The sequence below is a fragment of the Pectinophora gossypiella genome, chromosome 21, assembly GCF_024362695.1.
Source record: "Pectinophora gossypiella chromosome 21, ilPecGoss1.1, whole genome shotgun sequence".
Classification (NCBI taxonomy): Eukaryota; Metazoa; Arthropoda; class Insecta; order Lepidoptera; family Gelechiidae; genus Pectinophora; species Pectinophora gossypiella.
The window spans coordinates 4920603-4941260 of NC_065424.1; the positions used below are offsets into that span (position 1 = coordinate 4920603).

Consider the following 20658-nt stretch of genomic DNA (forward strand, 5'->3'; position numbering starts at 1 on the left):
GATTTTTGATTTATTTTGTTATAAAATAAAATATGACAGGCGCGTTATTTAAAGGATCGTCAGAATGTTTATTATTATGACATTAAACGTCTATGACCACTATTTTGAACTTGATTCGATTTTTCAAAAATCTGGTGTTTTCATAGATACCTACACTTTGGCGAAAAAAGTTTTATCTGGTGATAATGGAACTATCTTGCTAAAGGCGTAATATAGTCGTCTTTTTGACACATTTTTATAAATTAAAAATAGGTTTGCGTTTACGCTTTAGAAGCTACTTTTTTTTTTTAAGAAAAGTGTGTATACAAGGAAAATACAGTGGGGTGATAGAGGTACTACGTTATCGGCCGAGTAGCACCAGGATATTGTGATCGGCATACATGCAAAGTACAACTGCCTGACTGCTGTCTTCCCTAACAGCTACTTCAGACGTCATGCCAAAATACGAGTTTCGTCACTAGATGGCAAGCTTATCTTTGGAGGGTGGTAACCATCTACGGTCATAATAATTCAACCTAAACTTAGGCCGTAACGTTGAGTGGAATGCAAAAACTACAGCCAACGTCATATCTAAAATCAGATGGTATTAATATAGAAGTTCACCTACCAACACACAAAACAAAAACACAAAGTATTTATCTGACTAATAACTAGTCATTGGGAAAGCTCTGCTTGTTGCCATTGTTAAAATGTATAAAAAAATAAAGATTTTAAAAAGTCCAATAAAAGCCAAAGTCAAAATAATGGTCAAAAATGTTTTGCGCCAGATTATTAAATGTTCAAAGTTGTATTAAAGATCCTTTGTAATCCGCCGTATCGCAATTTTTGCCCAAAGCACTTTATTTTTAAACAAAATAACTAAGAAATCAAGATTTTCAAAATAAAATAAAAGCCAAACTAATGATCGTACACGTTCGGTGCTATAGAAAAAAATGTTAATAGGCATCTACTCGATACTGTCTACATGGTATTTTTGCTGGTCGGCACTTTTCACATTTGAACTAAAACGTAAATTCCAATAAAAGTCAAAATAATGATCATAGATGTTTGGTGTCATATTAAAAAATATTGAGAAGCAACTATTAGACAGATTCGACGTATTCTTTTCGATTGCCGGCATTTTAACATATTAACCAAAACGGAAAGTCCAATAAACGTCAAAATAATGGTCATAGAAGTTTGGCGCCATACTAATAAATGTTCTAACGGTCCTTTGTAATACGCCTGTATCCCCTTTTTCCAAACGGACATAATATTCTTTTTTACAAAATGTATGAAAAATCGTGATTTTTAAAATCCAATTAAAGCCAAACTAATGGTCATACACGTTTGGTGTCATAGTAAAAAATGATCAGAGCAATCTACTCGAAAGGTTCGACACATTTTTTTTCTCTGGCCGGCACTTTCAAATTTGGGCCGGCCAAAGTATGGAGAGCCGATGATCTCCTTTAGAGATTCAAAATTATTTGTAATTTTATTCATATTTTTTATTAAAAAACAGGAAGTGATTCGTGTCCTCACGTTTCAGGCGGCAACCAATCAGATTATTTTTTAGGCCACAAAAACATGGAGAATATGTTATCCGCCAATCACCGGTAGCCTTCAGTCGAGCATAAAAGTTAAGCAATATAACTTTGTATAAGCGTATTTTCTGTAAAATCAATATTAATGATTTATGAAATGACGAATTTATAGACAACCGAAGCAATCAACATTTATATATTGTGAAATGTAATTTTATAAGTTTTGGTTGTAGTTTCGCTTAATTAACATTTTTAAACAATAGAATCTATGGTTTTTGGACGCCTTTCCAAAGCTATGTCACGTTTGTTTTTCTGCTCGAGTCAGTGCGCATGTCAAGTTGAAAATTGCAAATGGCGGCCGTTGTTATTGTTCGTACCGAATTATCTATTTGTAAATTATATACCAGTCTTTTTAGCGATTTTTGTACTGGACTATCACTTTGATGCGATGCTACAACTTCTTATAATTCGGCGCGATACGTTTTATGTACGTTTTTAAGTGTTTTGAGTGTTTTTTTGATATTTTATGTGTGTCATGCAAATGGGGTAAGCTAGAGTTATCGGATGTCGTTTAGGTTGTTTTGGACAGTTTCAATGGGAAAATGAAGTGATGTTCTGTGACCTAAAGTGTGAAAATGGAGACAATATAAAGTTTATTAACTATTTTGGTACTATCCGTGGAGTGAGATCGTCTGAAACCGCCGCAATTTACTAATGTTCCATGCCGTGACTGCACTCCCCGTACATTTCAAAATGGCTGCTGCTCTTCTCGATATATGAGCTTTGCGTCACTGGAACATAAATCAGTGGATTTGATTTCGTGATGATTTTCTAGTGTTTCTAGTCTAGTGAATTCGTGTGAAAAAACGGAAATACGCAGTGAACAGTGCCCCGGGTGTGCCTGGGGCGGGACAATAGTGGTGTATCATATGTTTTCGGAACTGGACGTTCAGTGACCATAGGACCGATATTGCCTTGCGTCCGAGCTCGAGTACTATGCGCTTGATTTTCCAGAATGATTTGGGACATAAGGGAATAGAACTTGTGTGGAATTGAGCGGAATGTGACATTGTATGAGAGGTAGGTGAAGTTTTTTTGGTTTTATTTACATACATAAAGAGGGGTGTTTGCCGTGCAATGTCTGACAAAATGGACACATTGGTGGATGACAGGACGTCAGGCGGCCGCCGCGAGCGGACCCCGTGCGCCTGAAAATTGTCTCGGTGGTTAAAAGGGAAATTCGCATAGTATTTAAACTTTACCATGGCACAAGTGGTGTCTTTCGGAGTTGTGTAACATGCCGTAATGTTTTTGAAACTTCGACCTTGTTGGTCTACGAGATTACACGCACGATACTTTTTCCGCACGCACTAAGTTTTTTCATACGGAATACAGTTTTTCGATAGGAACACCATGTTTTCCATTATAGCCCTTCTAGTTAGTATGAAGCCTATATAGGTAATGTTTGTCAATAATTGTATGTAAATAAAGCTAGGTTAGGTAACAACTACTTAGTATTTTCACGAAAACTGTTGCTATGGCTGAATTGGAGTGAGTCATCAATAAAGTGAAGATTATGAGTGGTCAATTATGTAAAAAATTATATAAACATTTTTATCTAGAAGAACAATTAGGCACCCACCACATAAACATGCCATATGTATAGGTAGCTATAACTTATAGATTATTACATAGCTGATGTTAAGTTAGGTGTAACTAATTAAAAAAAAAACTGTATTGGTTTCTGTTATGATACCTAGTACCTAAACCAGATAGTTTTATGATATTTTTTTAACGCTGTCAGGAGTCTTTTCAGTGTTAATAAAGTGGAAGACATATAGGTAATTTACAAAATAAATAAATATATACTACCTACCATTATTCTATTAAAAAAAAAATAGGAAACAGATTTGCTAAAACAAAAACCAAAAATCTTACCTAACCTAGGTATACTTCATTTTGTTCCAGCAATATTATTGTTTATCAATCAATGAAAATTAATTTACCTATTCCACATACCTAACTTAACATTATCATTCAGATATGAACACATGGCTATAGATAGTACAATTAGCGACCTTATTGCTCTAAAGCATTTCTTCCAGGCAATAACTACCAGGAATCAACCATTAACTAAACTTGGATGTGGGATGTTTATTAGTTTTTATAACTTTACAATATGTGTACTGTTGGTATACCTATCTAAATAAATAAAGTTCTTTCTTTATTTTCTTATAAGAGTTGAATGACCTATTTCTTAACCTCCCTTGACCTATTTTTAATTTTATGGATTTAAATATTTAGTCTATAACTCAAAATTTTAGCCATGTATGTATTTAATGGCAAAAATTTTCTATAATAATATTTTCAGCTTCTAGTGTGAAAAATAATTTCTTTCTATGTAACTTTTTGTTTGCATAGGCACATAATTTTCATCAAAAATAATTAACATCCTATTATGCGGGTTCTAAGGTGAATTACCAGCCCTGACAAAGGCCCCTACATAGCTCATGTGACAACTACATACTTACATCAGTAAGTAGTAACCAACGGCCAAAGGCTTAACATATCTACTGAAGCAAGGATCATAAACAAGACAAACATAATAAGAATATATTATAATAAAATATTAATTTCTATCTATCTATTTTCTCAGCCTGTGTCCACCCACTGCTGGGTATAGGCCTCCTATCTTTCACGCCATCTTTTCCAGTCATTTGAACCTATACTAGCTCAGTAATTATACTTTTCTAGAAGGAATTATTTTTAAATAATTAACCAAAAGTATATGAATTGATTCTCAATATATTTTGATTAATTATACACCTCTACCTACTCCTTTGGGTTGCAGGTGTGATGTTATGTTAATTATATGCAAAAAAGTCACAAGTAATTTGTTGCACAGAAATTTCTAGATTATATTTATGGCTGCAATAAACTGATATTAGATTACTAACCTTACCCAATCATATATTTTTACGGCTTCATTAATATTTTTAATTTACATAAAAAAATGTCTACTTATAGTATTTAAAGGAATTGGGAAGTGTCCTAGGTCAAAAATAAATTATTGATGAAATTCTGATTACTAAGTATATACAGATCTAAAGGTAACAGAAAACTGAAAACTAAATTCAGAAAAATGAAATAATAAGTGCCACATTTTGACATGTTTTTCTATGACATTACAGGTTGCTTTTTCATACAAATTCCATAGTAGGTAATTTCGTATTTTGATATTTAGTATTAAGTAACTGATTTGACTAGGTGGAAACTAGCCTATAGCTCCTGAATACCTCTTGGCTTAGTAGGACTTTATACCTTTTACACCAAATAAAGACTTTGAATTAAGAATAAAAAACATCTTTAAAAAACAATCAATTTATAGCACATACATTTTTTAGGCAAGGATATTCCATGCTGCTAATTTCCGGAATGTTGTAGCAAGTGATTAATGACATCACAATTATGGATTTTTTTTAAATACATCCAGGCTGTGCCTACCCCAATAGAGATGTTAATAAGTTTATGGATATGTTTGTATGTGTATACTGCAGTACTGTCTGTTGTTTATTAGACATTAATAATTATTGTGAAAAAAAAAACACATGCACACTCCATACACCCACACACACACACATACACTGACACTATTCCATTTAGTATGAAAGTGAAACATGTAAAGGAAAGTTTGAAATAAAAATCCAATAAAAAAACATAATAATAGGCTAGATATTTTTACCTTATATTTTTAGTTTTCTCATTTTATTTATTTCATATTATCTTTACACCTTTTCTTTTATCTTTTATTGATCTGAATTTATAAAGTACTTAAAAAAGTATCTTAAATTAAGCTATGGAAAATAACCTAGATCAAATAGCATATCTACTGTATATGATTCATATCTTTAAAACAGGATTAAGTGCACACCTTATACTTGAAAAAAATATATATGAACAAATTATATTGTTTTTCTTGGGTTAATATATTTTAAATTTGAGTATCTACCAATGGCTTAACATGCCTTCCGAAGCACGAATCATCTTACTTTTGGACAATCAGGTGATGAGCCTGTAATGTCCTAACGAAACTAGGGATCACAAAGTATTCGAACCCGGGACATCCGGATCGTGAGCCCAACGCTCAACCACTGGACCACCGAGATCGTTATTCTCATATTAACATGTGTGTTATTAAAGATTTAAGCGTACGTGTATACGCACGTACGCGGCGCACACGCCGGAGAACAAACTGCGTACATATACCTACTACGCATGCGTACCATGGATTACGTGTGAGATCCACTCACTGCGTGTTCCCTAGCAAAAAGACTCCAGGGTAGTATTGGACGTTAATTTCCCTGATACCGACCCCGTCGGCGTGGTCGACGATTTCTCTCATTCACATCTTCTCGCTATCAGCCCACGAGACTCGAATTCTTTCAATGTAATCGTCTCAGACGGCGCGTTGACCCGATGTTCGCGCTCAACTGGGCACCCTCAGGACTGCTGTCTTACATTTTTATACCAGGTGGGATCCCTCGGCGCTCCCCATTTGTCCGCCCAAGTAGTTAAAGGGGTCGAACTTATTGCCATTAACATAGCACAAATCCTGGAAACCAAGTGATATCATGATTTTTTTATGCCATTATTTATTGTAGATTTGACTCGGATAGTATTTACCATTTGATAGCCATAGAGGCAGCCAATCAGCTCGCGACACCAAACACTTCAGGATCCCGATACCGACCCCGCCGGCGTGGTCGACGATTTCGGTGACCCACTCGAGTCGATTAATTCTTTCAAATATTTTTTCCTCTTAGACGACGCCCTGAGCCGAGGTTCGCGCCCAACTGGGCACCCTCAGGCCTGTTGTCTTAAACTTTGTACCGGGTGAGAGCCGTCAGTGCTCCCCAATTGTCCGGCAAAGTAGTTAATGCCATCTGCGGCAAATCGACAATAAGTCAGTCAAAAAAAAAAATGATCGCCATTTGACTGCACAAATGTGGGGCGCATTATTTTATTCAACGCGAAATTGTTCATTCCACCGATTTCTATCGCCTGCCCTACGCTTTTAATAATGTGATGTGGCTGTTCTTTATAAATAAATAAATACGCTTAATAGACACGCAATCATAAAATCAAAGTCTTAAAATTGGTCTAATAGTTTTTGTTACTACATCACTATTAAGTAGGTAAGGTACTAGGTATCCATTATTCAAAATCAACCTACCTTACGTAATTTAGTCTCAGTTGAATTTGAATTAGAATACATATTCAACAAAATGAAACCAAAACTACAGCAGGACCATTAAAAGGATTCATCTAATGAATAATTAAAATGTAAATACACCTAGTGTAAATGTATTAAGTTGTGTCATAGTGTCCAAAATAAACAATATTTCTTTTTTTTCACATCCTTAAGTTAAGCTATTTTATTGAGTTTATTTACTAAATTCATTTTGACAAATAATTAAAAATATTAATTGCCTTATTCATATTCTTAAACTGTATTTTTTTTCTAGGGTTTTTAAAAAAAGTACACAATAAATCAATTTTAATCCAAAAGTCCAGATATTAAAATGAAACATTTGATAAATAATAACTTGAAATAGTTTTATAAACATTTTTTTTTGTACCATTCTTTTAAGAAAAATACTACTTACTATTGGGTAGTTTCCTAGGCCCAAGATAAATTATAAAATTCTGACCACTAAATAAAGACAGATCTAAAGGTGACAAAAACGTTTTATTTTTTCTATTTTGTTTATTTATGAATTTTAATAAAGAAAAAAAAATAAGTGCGACATTTTGTCACGTTTTTCTATGACGTCTCAGGTTGCTTTTTCATACAAATTCCATAGTAATTTCTTGTTTTGACGTTTAGTAAAAAGTAACTGATTTTAACTATTACCAACATGCAAGAATTTTTAAAAAAGTAAATTTAATGTTATTTTTTCCAAAAAAATGCGTTTCTTTTTTAAGCATAGTTAAGTTTAATGAGTTCTAAAGGCAGGGCCCCTGTTTATGTATTAGTATTTGTTTATCATATTAAGTAGTGTTTGAATGGCGGAACAAAAACGTATTTAAATTAAGGGTTACATTGTAGATTCCTTTTACATGTACATATCTTCCACTTATAGTGAAAACCACGTGATATGGATTTCTTAAAAAAAACCTCGATTACTTCTAGATAAAAATGGAGACAACAATTTTTTACCTGGATTGAAACTCAGAATCAGAATCATTTAAATCGATGTAATTATCATAGATAAAATTGAGGAAGGTCAATTTATAATTTTTGAATTTACGTCATTTCGGAAGGTGTAATGGCAGAGGAGAAGAAATGGCAAGAAACTGCAACAGCAACACATCTTTTAAATCAATGTGACATGAGTTTTCAACTCTCGGTCAACCGAGCGTCGCCAGGTCTCTTTGGGCCGCCCCTTTTGCGTTTTCCATCCATCGTAACGTGAACTAAGTACCCATACCTCACCGAACTTTCTGTAAGACCTATGTGATAGGATGTGACATAAAAACTAGGATTATGAACCTTTTTTTAGGATTGTTTTTTTTTATATTTTTAAGATCTACAACATACGTAATGTTTGCAGCATGGCAGCGGATAGTGATGGGCTAGGCTCGGCCGGAGGCGGGGGCGGCGGCGCGGGCTCGTGCGGCGTGGTGGTGACCTGCGAGGGCGACCTGCGCGACCCGCGCTTCCCCGCGCGCCTTCGCCGCCTGCTCAGGGAGCTCCGCGCGCTGCTCGCTGAGCCGCATCCCCACACGCTCAAAGTTAACAAGGTATACACTTCTTCCTCTTCTCAAATCATGTCGGCTGTGAGGCGGATTACCAGTCTCAGCAACCCTGGTGTCAGGGATACTATCGAGCCGCCGAAAATAAAGGGATGGATGATTGACAACTGTTAATTTTAAAATGAATGAATAACCCGGGCGCATGAAATAGGCATCTCGCTCATATGCAATCCGTTTGACGTGTGCTGTCAACTTAATTACGTCGGGTTATTGGCCAATATAAAATTTTGGATGGGTTGTTTAAACGTCTGTCTAAAATTGACGTGTGTTCCATATATTTTATGCCTTTCGATTACCCGTCCCTTTTGCTTTTCGGCGGATAAAGAAATTACACATATGACTTTAAAAAAATAGAGGGTGTGTACTGTAATCAGCACCCGTAATGAATACTGAGGGGGGATGATTCAGACCATGTTTCTTCTGTCGCAAAATTCATGTTTTTTTTCTATATTTTTGAATTTTATATTTATGCGATGGAAAATTCCACTGGATATCAACTCGGAATCATGGTCTGAATCATCGCTCAAAGGTCCACAAAAAGTCAAACCGTCATCTACATAAATGGGGCTTAAAGGAGTCGCCATACTGTGAATGTGGTCACCCAGATCACACCATATCTCACATAGTGAACAAGTGCCCTCTGCACCGGTTCCCAGGTGGTATAGCCGAGCTGCACTGTGTGACGGATGCGGCAGAGACTTGGTTAGGGGAGCTTCAGCTGGATATATGATCCACGCAGGATATTTTATTTTTGTCTGCCATACGCAATAATCGCTCAAAGGTTTGGTTACGATGCCACTAACACCGTGTATCGTCGTGAGCTAATGTTGTGGCGCCGGGCAGGTGGAGCCGTGGAACAGCGTCCGCGTGACGCTGTCGGTGCCGGTGGCGGCGGCGGCGCGGCTGCGCGCTCTGGCGGCGGCCGGGGCGCCGCAGCTGCGCGCATTGGGCATCCTGTCCGTGCAGCTGGACGGCGACGCCGCCGTGTCGCTGCGCCTGCAGCACGGCGCCGAGCTCAGGATCAACACGGAGCCCGCACCGCAGGGGAACACCACTACTGGTAGTGCGCAAGGTATATATCAATTTTTATTTTTATAGCGCACATCCTCCAAAGCTACTGAGAGCACACCCTGGAAACTTCATACAAAACAAATCAAATCAAATATACTTCAAAAGCACACCGGTAAACTAAAAAAAAAAAGGTGAAATGGTGGTAGGAGGTGTTATAAAACACCTCGTTTTACACAGACAACTAATTAATAATTCATTTATTCGCTTAAAAATAGGTACAGTTTGCAGATGGTCAACATTTAGCGTTAGGTTTTAAACATTTTTAGTTATGAAAATTATAACATGCAATTTAATAATAATAAAAATTATAACTACACATTGACGTTATCGTACACGCGCATCTGTGTGTTTGACGTCTGACGCCATATGATTGACTAAAGTAACACCGAGATAGGTAGTATTCTTATTATTTGCCGAGAGACAGGCAGTCGCTTCTGTAAAAAACCTGACTGTGAAATCTTCAGGTTACGTAAGTGGAACCCGTGCTGATGATGACCCGCAGGAGCTACCACAAGAGCTGCGCGTTCAAGACGTCTTAGATTATAATTTTGTCTTTGTAACATTTATATGTGTGTGTATCTTATTCTAACTGCCTTCTGGATATGATAGACTCGTCAATGTACGTTGTTGCCTACATTTCATCGTGAAGAACCCCTTTCGGAGATAACCTAACCTAACATGTGTTGGGCTGGTTTCCCCTTAGTGGATTGGAACGTCAGACTGGAAGTCCCTTCTGTAAAAACCGGTCCTGTCAAATCTTCAGGTTTGGCAAGCAGACCCTGTGGTAACGGGATCACGCTTGTGAGATGGTCTTCTTCTTATCCTAAAAAACTTGGCAACAAGTATGGCGCTATCTGCAGCGCTCATCAGATCCTCCTGCGTACAGGTGTTCGGGCACGCAGGACACGATGTAAGATGTTCCATCGTTTGGGGAACAGTGCCGCACTTGCACTTTAAGTTCGAGCCATCCGAGAAACCCCACCTGAACAGATTGTCCTTACTTCGGCCCACCTGAGTCCGAAGTCTATTTAGAGACTTCCAGGTAAGCCAAGGCAAATTAAGACCTGGCGGAGGTCTCTCGGACGGCGGAACAAAAGGTTTTGGGATCTGTACCCGTTCCTGCCAGATGTGAGATGGTGATGACTATATTTGCCAGCTTAATTTCTTCGAAAAATTTCTCCTAAGATAATGACTGTTTACACTTATTTTGTTTTGTTAGGCTGCAGACGGTGTAAATGGCCAAAAAAAATATGCTATTTGAACTCCAAATTAGAAATCTCAATAGAACAACCTAAATTATACCATTTGTACAAAATTTTCCTGTACCCAAAGGTTGTCTGGGAGAAATTGATGCATGAGCAATAAGGCCGTCTGTTGTGCCTCTGTATCTATATAGTTATCTGTATCTGTTGTCCTTATTTCTGTATCTTATGTCCATTGTGCTCTCAATAAAGTATTTTATCTATCTATCTAAATTGAACGCTGATTTTCTTTCTCCAAACGCAGACAAAAAGCTTCGTTCAAAATATTTCCAACCACAAAAAAAATCTTAACATTTTTCTTCCAGAACCGAGCACGTCCCGGACACAACCTACCCCAGAACTCCTCGCCGGCTTAGGCGGCATTGGGCGGCTGATCAGCGAGAGTGCCGGCGCTTCCACCAGCGCAACCCCGCCGGCGGAGCCCCGGGACAACTTCAAGTCCCCCAACACGGTCTGCCCGCGCGACGGCAAGATCCCCCAGAACATTCCCACCCCCACCACGGACCGCTGCGAGTTCCCCTTCGGCAGCATGACGCAAGCCAGGGTCATACATCGGAAGGAGAATACGCTAGGTTAGTGCGGTCACTTTATTTTTCACCCTCTGATTCCCAAACCATCCATAAGATTGAAGACTAAAGAAGAGGGGGGGTGAGGTAAACCTAGCTCAGCCGCTAGTGGGGAGCGGAGAGTTGCCGTTCTGTACGTAGTGTTATTCCTTACTCTACGCCACAAGTCACGTCAAAAGGTCTTACCTCTTTACCGTGGCTTATTTTTTACCCAGTTGAAACCAGGGTTTCACGTTAGATTCCTCAAAATGGGCAGACGTCGAAGTGGACCTCATGAAAGAAGGTTTTGTGACCTGTAAAGATGCTAATGCCAATGCTGGTGGCTATTGGAGAGATTGGAAAGGAAGATCTACTTATTTTACCAGACTGCGCGATAGTCTCCTATCTTGGGTTGTGAGGTGGATGCCCAACTTCAGCATCCCTGGTGTCAGGGTCATTATTTATTATTGAGCCGCCAAAGGCCCCTGAAATGGAGCAGGAGACTTGAGATGAGAATGTAGATTACACTGCTTCTGAAGACACCAAAGTAGCATACACTCTTCTCGTCTTCATGGAATGGTTCTTCATGGAACTTCTTCATTTTCCCCTCAGGTTTATCAGCGGGCCCGTCGACGAGCATCCGGCCGCCGGAGCCGTTCGCGCGGCCGTCGACGTCGTCGTTCCCCGCGCCGCCGCCATACCCCGCGGGCGCGGCCGTGGCGCTGTCCTCGCCGCTGCTCGTCAACCTCTTACAGAACGATGCGCCGGCGCCGCAGCCGCGCGCCAAACCGCCGCCGCATCCAGCTAAGCTTGATCGGTTGGAGGATGGACAGGTATGTTGATTGGACAGTTGTACCAGATTTCCAGAGTCGTTGGAAAAAAATCCATGATTAAGCTGAACATAGTTCCTGATTCAGTGCGTCTCCCCCCAGGTGGAGCTGTCCGTGGGGCGCGGCTTCGAGTACCGCGGCGTGCGCCCCCCCCGGCCCGCGCCGCCCGCGCCGCCGCCCCCGCGCCGCGCCGCGCCCGCGCCCCTCCCCGGCCCTGCAGCGCACCCCGCGCTCCCCGCGCACCCCGCACTCCCTGCGCACCCCACGCTCCCCGCGCACCCCGCACACCCCGCGCACCCTGCGCCACAGCAGACAAATACCTACCGACCGCCGAATGCTGCCTTACTTGCACGCAGGTACGTGTTATATGTAATTAAAACCATAGTAATAATATTTAAATATATATATATATATATATAGTTTATTATGCAAATATAGTTAAATATAGTATGATTGGATATTTTGATAAGACACGACGAATATACAAGGAAAAAGAGGAAGGGAAAGAGCTTACATGGAACAAATTAAAGAGAAGGCGAACTACGTGTCTTATAACGAAGTAAAAAATTGCCCTTTGATAGGCAAGAATGGAGAATGCTACACCGACTACTTTCATGTGTTCTTGGCCATTTAGTGGCGTCTTCTAATAATATTTTCTATTTTTCTAATTTGGAAATAAATGTATACATATATATAAATAAAAATATATGTATGTGCGTATGTGTATGTGTGTTGTAAGTAAGTGGCGACCTGCCCGCAGGTTCCCGGCGGCGGGCTACCCGGCGGGCCAGTTCCCGGCGCCGCCCCCGTACCGGCAGGCGGCGCCGCGGCCGCGGGTCACGCCCGAGGACCTGCAGGCGCTGCTGCCGCCCTCCACCACCACCATGGACCAGAAGACACAGTCCAGTTTTCAAGTACGTTTTTCTTTTAATTTGTTATTTCGGTTATCTTTGACTCTCTCTCGAATCCCAGTACGGGTATTCGAGATTGTTTTCGAAATCGTGTTTGGATCATAAATGATTATCACGTACTCAGCAGTGAAGGAAAACGTTGTGAGGGAACCCACATTCCCGAGAAATACGTTTCGGAGGTGTGTGACCTAACCTGTATTGAGATGGTTTTCCCTTAGCGGGTTGGAAGGTCAGACAGGCGGTCGCTTGTGTAAAAAACAGGACCTGTCAAATCTAAAACGCTGAGAGATGTTGTTTAAAAAGCGTATTTATTTGAATTTCATGAACATTGACTATCAGTCATTGACCTTTCATTTTAAACATTATAACATTTGGCATCAAAAAATCGCCTGTTGTGTCCTTGAAAGTGTTAATATGATGTTAGTAGAACTTACGATCTCTCTCTTTAAATTGCAGGAGTTCCAAAGGTATCAACAGCAGTACAACGCTCGTCAGCGCGCGGCGTCACGAGCTGCGTCCCAGGGCGAATGGAACGAACCGTACCGGGACACCCTGGGCGGGCTCACCCTGCCCGAGCTCAACGACAACTGCGACCTGGACCAACTCCTGCCTACCCTCGGCGCCGACCTCAACCTCGACGAGATATCCGAGCTAGATGCCGCCGCCAAACTAGACCTCCTCTACGAACCCTCACAGAACCCCGACGCCCCCACCCCCGACTCCCTCCTCCAGGAGATCACCGGGCTCGCTAACACCATCAACGGTCCCTACGAGCCCACCACCAGCGGGACGCGAGAAGTGCCTTCAAAGGACTCGTTCGAGAGCGAGACCATCATGCCGCCGCCGCCGGTGCCGGTGCAGTCCACGTCCAAGGGCTTCCAGGCGAGCTCGCCGCAGCACAAGCCCTTCAAGTCGCCGCCCAACGCCTCCTACGCGGCCGCGGCGCCCTCGGCCTCGGAGCGGTGCCAGCCAGGCCCCGTGAATCAGCCTGGCGCTCTGAGTCAGCCCGGGGCTATGAACCAACACGGCCCTGTAAGCCAACCCAGCCCTGTTAGCCAGGCCAGCCCTGTGAGCCAGCAGGGCCCCGCGAGCCACTCCAGCCTGGTGAGCCAGGCCAGCCAGCCCGGGCCGGCCCCGGCCTGCAACTCCATGCCGCCGCCCCTGCGGCTGCCGGTCCGCGCCGCCACGGCCACGGTGGGCAGCCAGGCGTCGGCGCACGAGATCGAGGAGCAGAGCAAGCAGTACCTCATCAAGACGCTGATGCGCGACGACGACGTGCCGCCCAAAGAGCACGAGAAGAAGGTCGAGGAGCTCATTGTCGCGCAGTGCAAGGTCAAGGAGAGCCTGCAGAGCGCCGTCGACGCGCCCGAGGTGTTCGGCATCGCCAAGTCCACGATAGCCGACGACGACATGAAGTCCGACGACGAAAAGAAGAAGCTGCCGAAGAAGGACGACAAGCTGATAGCGCAGAAGGGCGGCAAGCCGCGGACGAGCGGCGCCAAGGAAAAGCCGGCCACGTTGAAGGACAAGATAGTACGGGACGGGAAGACCAAAGTTGCCTTACAGCGGCCGCCGGTCGCGAAACCTGCCGCGCCGGCGGACGCGCCCAAATCCCCTGGCGAGAAGGAGTCCATCAAGCTCAGGCTCAAGCTGGACAAGAACGAGCCCGTCGTGCAGCCCGTGTACAAGGCGGACGTGAGCTTCGTCAACCAGCAGCCCAAGGGCGACAAACCCACGGAGGGCGAGCTCAGGGTGCCGCCGCTCCACATCAGCTTACGGGGGCGCAACTCTGCCATCATCAAGAATTCCAAGAAGGAAAAGAAGAAGTTCGGCTCCGGCGAGCTGCATAAAAAGATTAAGATCCGGAAACCGAGCGAGGGAGACGACAAGTCTCACCGGAGAGACGACGAGACGGCGGCGTCCAAATCCAGCGAAAGTACTGACACAAAGACTGATGACTACCTACACTTGAAAAGCATAAAGCTGAATAACCACTACGCCGAGGGAGAGACCATTAAAACCGAGATCACCGGAGACAACAACGTCGTCTACCGGATGAAGACTATATCCAAGAATGCGCATATAGTCACCAAGTCTGAATACAAGCTGAACAACAAGGTGTCCTCGTTAGACAAGTTGAAGAAGAAGAAGCTTCTAACGGACGGCAAGCCGGAGAAAGAGCGGGATAAAGAATGGAGGAACGACGTGATAGACAAGGAGGGGAAGTACGCGCAAAACGAGGGTTACAGAGAGACGAACAACCACGAGGTGAAGAAAAAGTTACCGTTGAAGGACGGAAAGTGTGATAAAACCAGTGACGGGAAGATGCAATGTGAGGAGGACCTAGTGAGTGGGAGTGAGTTGGTGAGGTGTTGTGAGAGGACGCTCAATGCGGAGGGGGACCACAAGGAGGACAACAAGCTGAAGCGGGCGGCGGACGTGGCCGCGCCCAACGGACTGCTCGCCTCCGAGAAGAAGAGGAAGACCAGCCATAGTTCCTGTCCAGGTACGACAATACACTTACTGTTATGGCTTGGGGTACAGTTCCACTGAAGCGCAGCGGAGTTTAACAGTTTATAAATCACCGCGAGGGAGAGGACGACAGTGCGTTGTGTCTCTCCCACTCTTGTTCATTTCCTTGCTCCCCTCCGCCTCAGAGGAAACTCACAGAATGTTTGTCCTATGTCTATATGGTTTGTAAACTCTCACAGCTGGGTTGGCCCCTATCGCAAAAACCTCTTGCATATTTTAACATAATTTTTGGGACTATGCTTCAAATCAGTGAAAACTGTACAGTTATGAGCAATATCATGTACACACTTTAGAACCCTGTCACAATAACATATTTGACATTTACTGAGATTGACAGTTCCATTTGTCAAAAATGCTAAAGTGAAATGGTACTAAAGTGTAGATATGAATGCTAGGTATGGTACACAGCAGTGTGGCACTGACTATCAATCTATTATAGTAGTAATGGGAAAAGGAGTTGCTAACCTTTCGTTCGATTATTCACTCTTCTAGATTCATTCCATCTATATTCAAAGTCAGTAAACTTATCAGCCCTAGTATAGCTTTGAAATAGACTACTCTGGGCGCCATCCCACTCGCGTCAGACAGAGTACTGCGGGGCGGAAGGCAAGAGGGGAAACTACTGCTCTATTTTTTCATAGAAAAGTAGCATGGAGAATGCTACACCGACAAGAGCGTGGGCCTTTAGTGATGATGAAATTAATCGGTGCTGATTCGGGCAACCACCAACTTACTACAACTAGCTCCATCTCTGTCTTGTGCGTATTGTAAATGAAGGACGGCACTAGTTTAAGAGCTGTCAAAATTCAAATCAAATAGGCTAGTTTCCAACTAGTCAAATCAGTTACTATTTACTAAACGTCAAAACACGAAATTCATATGGAATTTGTATGAAAAAACACTGACGTCATGGAAAAACGTGATAAAATGTCGGACTTACGTTTTTCTTGATTAAAATTCATAAGTTAAATAGAAAAAAGAACATGTTTTTCGTTAGTTTTAGGTATGTCTTTATTTAGTAATCAAAATTTCATAATTTATTTTGAACCTAGTATATGACCCAGAGGAGCTCGGTGGCGCAGCGGTAAACGCGACATAGGACGGGTGACCACAAAAAAAAAAGTTTTCATCTCGAGCTCCTCCGTGCTTCGGAAGGCACGTTAAGCCGTTGGTCCCGGTTGCATTAGCAGTCGTTAATAACCATCAATCCGCACTGGGCCCGCGTGATGGTTTAAGGCCCGATCTCCCTATCCATCCATAGGGAAGGCCCGTGCCCCAGCAGTGGGGACGTTAATGGGCTGATGATGATGATATGACCCAATTGATACTTATTGATAGCTACGTAAAATTGGTATTTCTCTCGTTACATTTCACCCTATTTGGCTCTTAAACCACCTCAAATGCACCTTTTAGTTGATTTGACGGACACCGGCGACGCGACTGACTCGACGGACATTCGAGACGGGATCATCTGGACAAGCAAGCCTAGCCAAGACCGGGACGCTTGGAAAGGGAGGCCTTTGCCCAGCTGTGGGATCTAATAGGTTGTTACAACTATATTTGTATCAAAATTTTTATTTATCTATAAAGACCCTCCTTTTTGCTTCGACGCAGTCGGGTAGTTTACAAAACTAAAAGTTAATCAGTTTATCTATTGGATTAGTTGATATCGTGGTTTCCAGGATTTGTGCCCGGTTAATGGCAATAAGCATACAGTAGCACCTTAATGAAGGCAGCCTTCTAATCAGGCTGTCCTGCACGCCACTAAAACCAAACCATCAAAACTGCTTATGGTAGTCGTGGTGGTTGCAGATCGCATGTTTGGGCACAAAAATGAAAAAATAGCAATAAGCTCGCCCGTTATTATTCGCCATGGGACTTGAACGTAGCTGGCGAGGAGGGGGTGTGCTACACACCTTTGCCTACCCCTTCTACAGGCGTGATGCGATGTCGTGTTATTAGTAGATTTATTTATTTATTTGTACACAATGAAACAGACACAAGAAACATACAAAGAAAACAGATAGTACAGGCAATGTTTATTACATATCGTAAACACAGGTCAATTTAAGACTTTGAATTAGCACTGTAACTTATTGAGGGACTTTCCAGGCTACATTCCCCAAAAATAATACAGATGGCGCTGTTGAGATTTAACGTGATAATTACCTATTTTCTCATTACTCGGGTACATAATTATTCAATACAATGTAATGGCAGAAGCATATATAAAAATAATTGTTAGCTAGATATTTGGATCACATCATGTATAGAATGCGGGCAGCGCAGGACCGATCGTCGTGGAGATCCTTGGGGGAGGCCTATGCCCAGCAGTGGGCGTCATACGGCTGATGATGATGATGTATAGAATTATGTTGCTACCTATATTGCTTCTCATTATTTTGATCAGAATAATAATAGGTGGAAGATGAAATTGTGCCCGGGTGTAATAAAAAGGGTCATCATTTATACTCAAAAAATTTGAAGGTTAAACGGAGAAAAATCTTTACAGGGACATCTGGAAAGATCCTTATTGTAGGTGGGTATCTCAGGGCCTTTCATACTTAATATTTTTTTCATAGTATCACTGCGTCAAATGTAGATTCTGTTACATTTACAGGATTTGTTACACCTCTATCTGCACAAACATAAACTCACGCCCGTGGACAGAGCCACAAATAATCATGGAAAACTTTACCTTTATCTGTATTTTTTTAGGGTCTGGGCTTTGTGTGTTTTTATGTGGGCTATAAAGTAGATTGTACGTGGATTGTAATGTGTGGTTGTCCGTTCCAGAGCCACCGGGCTCCACCAACGTGGGCACGATGGTGGCGCGGCTGGAGTCGCCGCCGCCCGCGTCTAGTCAGCGTGCGCCGGGCGGGGCCTCGCCGCGCCGCAAGGAGCGCCCCAAGGACAAGTCCTACTGCAAGCTGGTCGCCGAACGCGCCAGGCCCGACGCAGACAAGTTCAGCAACCGCTCCCCCAACTCCCAAGCGCAGGGCGAGGACTCCGGCATCGAGTCCATGGACGCCCTATCGGAGAAGTCCCCCAACCAGGCGAGCCAGTCCCCGCCCGGGCCCCAGCGCAAGGAGCGGCTCGACATGCCCGCCTCCACCAGCCCCACCTCCGTGCAGAGGATAATCGGCGTCATCGAGCAGCCGCCGCCCAGCGACGAGCTGCTGGAGCGGCTGCAGCTGGCGGGGGCGCAGGCGCACTACGACCCCGGCCCGCCCGACCTCGATGACATGGGCGACATCGAGGCTGAGCTGGCCAAGATGCACGCCGACCACAACGGAGACGTCACCCCCTCGCCACACACGCCGCCCCCCGATACCAAAGACACGCGGGACCCCACCCCCATACTGCGCAGCGAGCCCGGCCTCGACCGCCCGCCCGGGCCCGCGCCCGCAGGGCCCCCGGCGGCCCCCCAGCGCCGCCACGACGACCCGCCCTCGCCCAAGAAGGACAAGGACGACTTCGAGCTGCCCAGCAGGGTGTCCCCTCCGCTGTACACGTACTCCAACCAGGAGAAGAACAACGCAGCCGACGCCAGCGAGCCCAAGGAGGAGAAGCCGGTCGTGGCGGAGAACGGCGAGGCTAAGATCGAGGAGAACAAGGAGAAACCCGAGCCCAAACTGGAGAGGTTACCGCTGAAGGCGGACTTCCCCGACAAGAGCTTACTGGAGCAGCTACTGATAGAGATCCCCACGCCGGACTACGTGTCCAAGAGGCCCGAGTCGCCGTCCCCGTCGGCGCTGGAGCGGGTCGCCCGCAGCAGCGTGCGCACGCGCTCCAGCAGCAAGATGAACAGCCCCGCCGACGGGCCCAAGACGCCGCGGCTCAGCCCCGGCATCACCAAGATGGACGCCCGCTCCGACTCCCCCCTGCAGCCGCGGAACTGCCTGCGGAGCGGCTCCGTCGACAAGACGAGCCCCAAGACCGCCGCGGCGAACGCCACCAACGCGGTGCCGGTGAAGCCGGCGCCGGCCGCCAAGCGGAAGCGGCGGGAGTCGGAGAGCTCGTGCGCCTCCACCGTCAGCTGCGAGGACGGCGCCGCGCCCGCCGCGCGCCCCAAGAAGAAGCCGCGCAAGCTGGACGCGCGCCCGCCGCTGGGCGCCAACCCCGCCCTGCTCAAGGTCAAGAAGGACTCGGACAGCGACAGCGACGAGCCCCTCATCTGCAAGGTGCGCGGCAAGGCCGTGCCGGCCCGCGCCGCGCGCGCCGCCGACGCCGTGGGCACGCGCCGCTCCGTGCGCCACCCCGCGCCCCCCGCGCCCGCGCCCGCGCCCGCCGCCACGCCCGCCGCGCCCGGCAAGCCCAACAGCGCGCCCGCGCGACGGAAAACCAGGAGTGCAGGTCAGTTGCCTCGCTGATTATATACTTAATAATATTGTCCAGAGTGGGACTCAAAAACACATACAGAAAACCTCTAACTACATTATTATAAACGAACATCCATTTTTGTGTGATAATTAAGAGTCGTAGTGTATGAAGCGATTGATGAATGTGGAGGAAGCAAGAGAAGTGTGTCAGGATCGAAGCAAATGGGAATTCTATTGTCTCTGCTTACCCCGGTGGGAAATAGGCGTGAGTTTATGTATGTATGTAATTAAGAGTCGTCTGTAATGTAAACGTGTGCGTTGCAGTGGGCGAGGGCGCAGTCCCGTGCGGCGGCGCGGCGCGGCGGCGGCGGCCGTCCCGCGACGGCAAGTGACGGCGGCGCCGCGCGGAGCCCCGGCCCGCGCTGCCGCCGCTGCTGCTCTACACCCTCGACTGACCCGCCCTGGGCCGCGCCCCCCGCCACGCCCGCCCCCCCGGCCGACGCTGAACCCACGATCGGCGGCAACACATAACATCCTCAGGACGCGTAGACGCCTCCCACGCGCATTCGAAACGCAATAACATTCGATTTTTGATGAATCTCACGGAGTCAAATAAATTTTCATGAGAATCGTGCAATATACACCGGGAGAGGTACAGTTAGTGAATTTTTAACGTTAGACGTGTGTGAATTTGTTGTAATGAATTGGCGCTTCGTTCACGTCGGTTGTCGTAACGCAAAGTGTTCAAACTTCGATGTCGTTCGACGGAGTACCGTCACTATTATTTACTTTTTTATTTAGTGAACAAATCATGTTACCATTCACTATAAAGCACTCGACTTTTTT

General features: G+C 44.6%; 2 protein-coding genes across 2 annotated transcripts in view; both read left to right on the top strand.

The window, feature by feature from the left end:
- The window catches only part of LOC126376708 (uncharacterized), a 251230-nt gene that overhangs the window by 203819 nt on the left and 26753 nt on the right, over nt 1-20658 (top strand). The window lies entirely within an intron of this gene.
- LOC126376461 (protein piccolo) lies at nt 1852-20210 on the top strand. The gene is made up of 10 exons (XM_050023832.1): nt 1852-2603; nt 8138-8327; nt 9183-9411; nt 10978-11244; nt 11830-12050; nt 12150-12403; nt 12808-12961; nt 13415-15464; nt 18287-19846; nt 20137-20210. The coding sequence occupies exons 2-10, from the start codon at nt 8139-8141 to the stop codon at nt 20202-20204; spliced, it is 4992 nt and encodes a 1663-aa protein (XP_049879789.1). The 5' UTR covers nt 1852-2603; nt 8138; the 3' UTR covers nt 20205-20210.